Consider the following 1695-nt stretch of genomic DNA (forward strand, 5'->3'; position numbering starts at 1 on the left):
TCCGGCCTTGCCCCCCCCTGCCCCCCCATCCTCCCCTCCCGCTCTCCGCTCAGCAGAAGGGTCCCTGCCTCTCTCTCTCCAAGCTGCGGCCGTGACGGGTGCCCCCCCTAGCCCCCTAGCCTGACACCCCTCTCCCTCCTGCAGCGTACCCTCACCATCCTGGGCCACAAGGTTTCCATGCACTACAGTGACCCCAAGCCCAAGATAAATGAGGACTGGCTTTGCAGCAAGGTGCGGGGGACTGGGGGTTGGGGGAGGACATGGGGGAGGCAGGCAGGATTCTGGGGGCAGGAGGTAGGGGCTGAGTGGGACTATGGCGATGGGGGGAGAGATGGTTTGCTCTGAGGGCAGGGGAAGTGAAAGGGGCAGGGAAAAATGCTTAGGAGAGGCTGGAGGGAGGAGGTGGGTTGAGAGCAGAGGAGGCTGGGAGGCCAGAAGCCTGGGGGCTGGCCTGGGACATTGGCGGAGAAGAAAGGGGGCATGGAGCTGGCTCAGGGATGGTGGGGGATTGTCATGGGGTGGGGAGGGAAATGAGGTCTCACAACTTTTCCCCTTCATGTCCCTCACAGTGCGGCGTCCAGAACTTCAAGCGTCGGGAGAAGTGCTTCAAATGCGGTGTGCCTAAGGCTGGTGCGTGGGGGCTTGGGGGTTCTGCAGGGGCTGTGGGTTTCTGGGAGTCTGTGGGGAGGCTCCAGAGGGGCCTGGGCTGGCTGGGCCCTCAGGGATCCTATAGATGGGTGGGGAGGTGGGCTGGCCCTTGTGGGGTTATGGGGGGCTGGCAGGGTCCCAGGAAGGGGGCTGAGTGGGGGAACAGACCCTGGGAGCAGGGTCCTGGGCTGACTATCCCTGTGGATGGGATTCCAGGGGGACTGGGGGTGCCAGGGCTTGGATGTGCTTTAGGGGGTTGGAGTAGTAAGGAAGGCCTAGGGTCTAATGTCATGTTCTCCCTCTCCCTTCTAGAGGCGGAACAGAAGCTGCCCCCTGGGGGCCGGCTGGAGGCGCTGGCGCTGGGGGGCCGGGAGCTTAGCCAGGGGGGGCTCCTGCCCTTGCCCCAGCCCTACCCAGCTGTGCTGGCCCAGCCCCTGGCACCACCTGAGCCCAGCGCTGACAATGCCAATGACAGTGAGTGCCTGTAGAGGAGCATGGGCTGGGGCTGTGGCCAGGGAGGGGAAGGAGGCTGGGTAGTTATGAACTATCCCTGTCTCCCCTTAACAGCTATCATCCTGTCCCCACAATCTATACCAGAGTCTGGGGGTGGGGTTTAGAGGATCTCAAGGGGCCAGGTTGAGGTCTTTTGGAGCTGGAGCATCTTGGTTGGGGTTGGGCATGCACTGCAGGGACAGTGCATGCCTGGGAGATGGCAGGGACCTGAGGGGGGAGTCAGGCATGGGTCTGTGGGAGCTGGGGGCATCTCAAGGGACTACAGGTAGGGGTCTGTTGGGGTTGAGGGGAATCTTGGGGGCATGGGGTAGGGGTCTCGGAGCTGGGGGAATCTGGAGGGGGGTCGATGTCATCTGGGGTGCTCAGGCAGGGGCTGGTGGGGAATCTGAGCAGGGCTCTAGGGATCTGTGAGGCCCATGCGTTGCTCCCCACCACTGTCCTATTGGCAGCCATCATCCTGTGCAGCTTGTCGCCCAGTGCACACCAGAATCCATCCAGGGGCTTGTGGCTGGCTGTCGGGATTTTGGGGGGCAA

General features: G+C 63.2%; 1 protein-coding gene across 7 annotated transcripts in view; it reads left to right on the plus strand.

Moving 5' to 3' along the window:
• Positions 1-1695, plus strand: part of RBM10 (RNA binding motif protein 10) — a 22612-nt gene that overhangs the window by 6772 nt on the left and 14145 nt on the right. For all 7 annotated transcript variants that reach the window (XM_025192569.1, XM_025192570.1, XM_025192571.1 and 4 more), the window contains 3 exons: positions 145-231; positions 570-630; positions 961-1122. In XM_025192569.1, the coding sequence (XP_025048354.1) occupies positions 145-231; positions 570-630; positions 961-1122 (310 nt within the window). The remainder of the gene's footprint in view (positions 1-144; positions 232-569; positions 631-960; positions 1123-1695) is intronic.

Source organism: Alligator sinensis, unplaced genomic scaffold (genome assembly GCF_000455745.1).
Source record: "Alligator sinensis unplaced genomic scaffold, ASM45574v1 scaffold778_1, whole genome shotgun sequence".
Taxonomy (NCBI): Eukaryota; Metazoa; Chordata; order Crocodylia; family Alligatoridae; genus Alligator; species Alligator sinensis.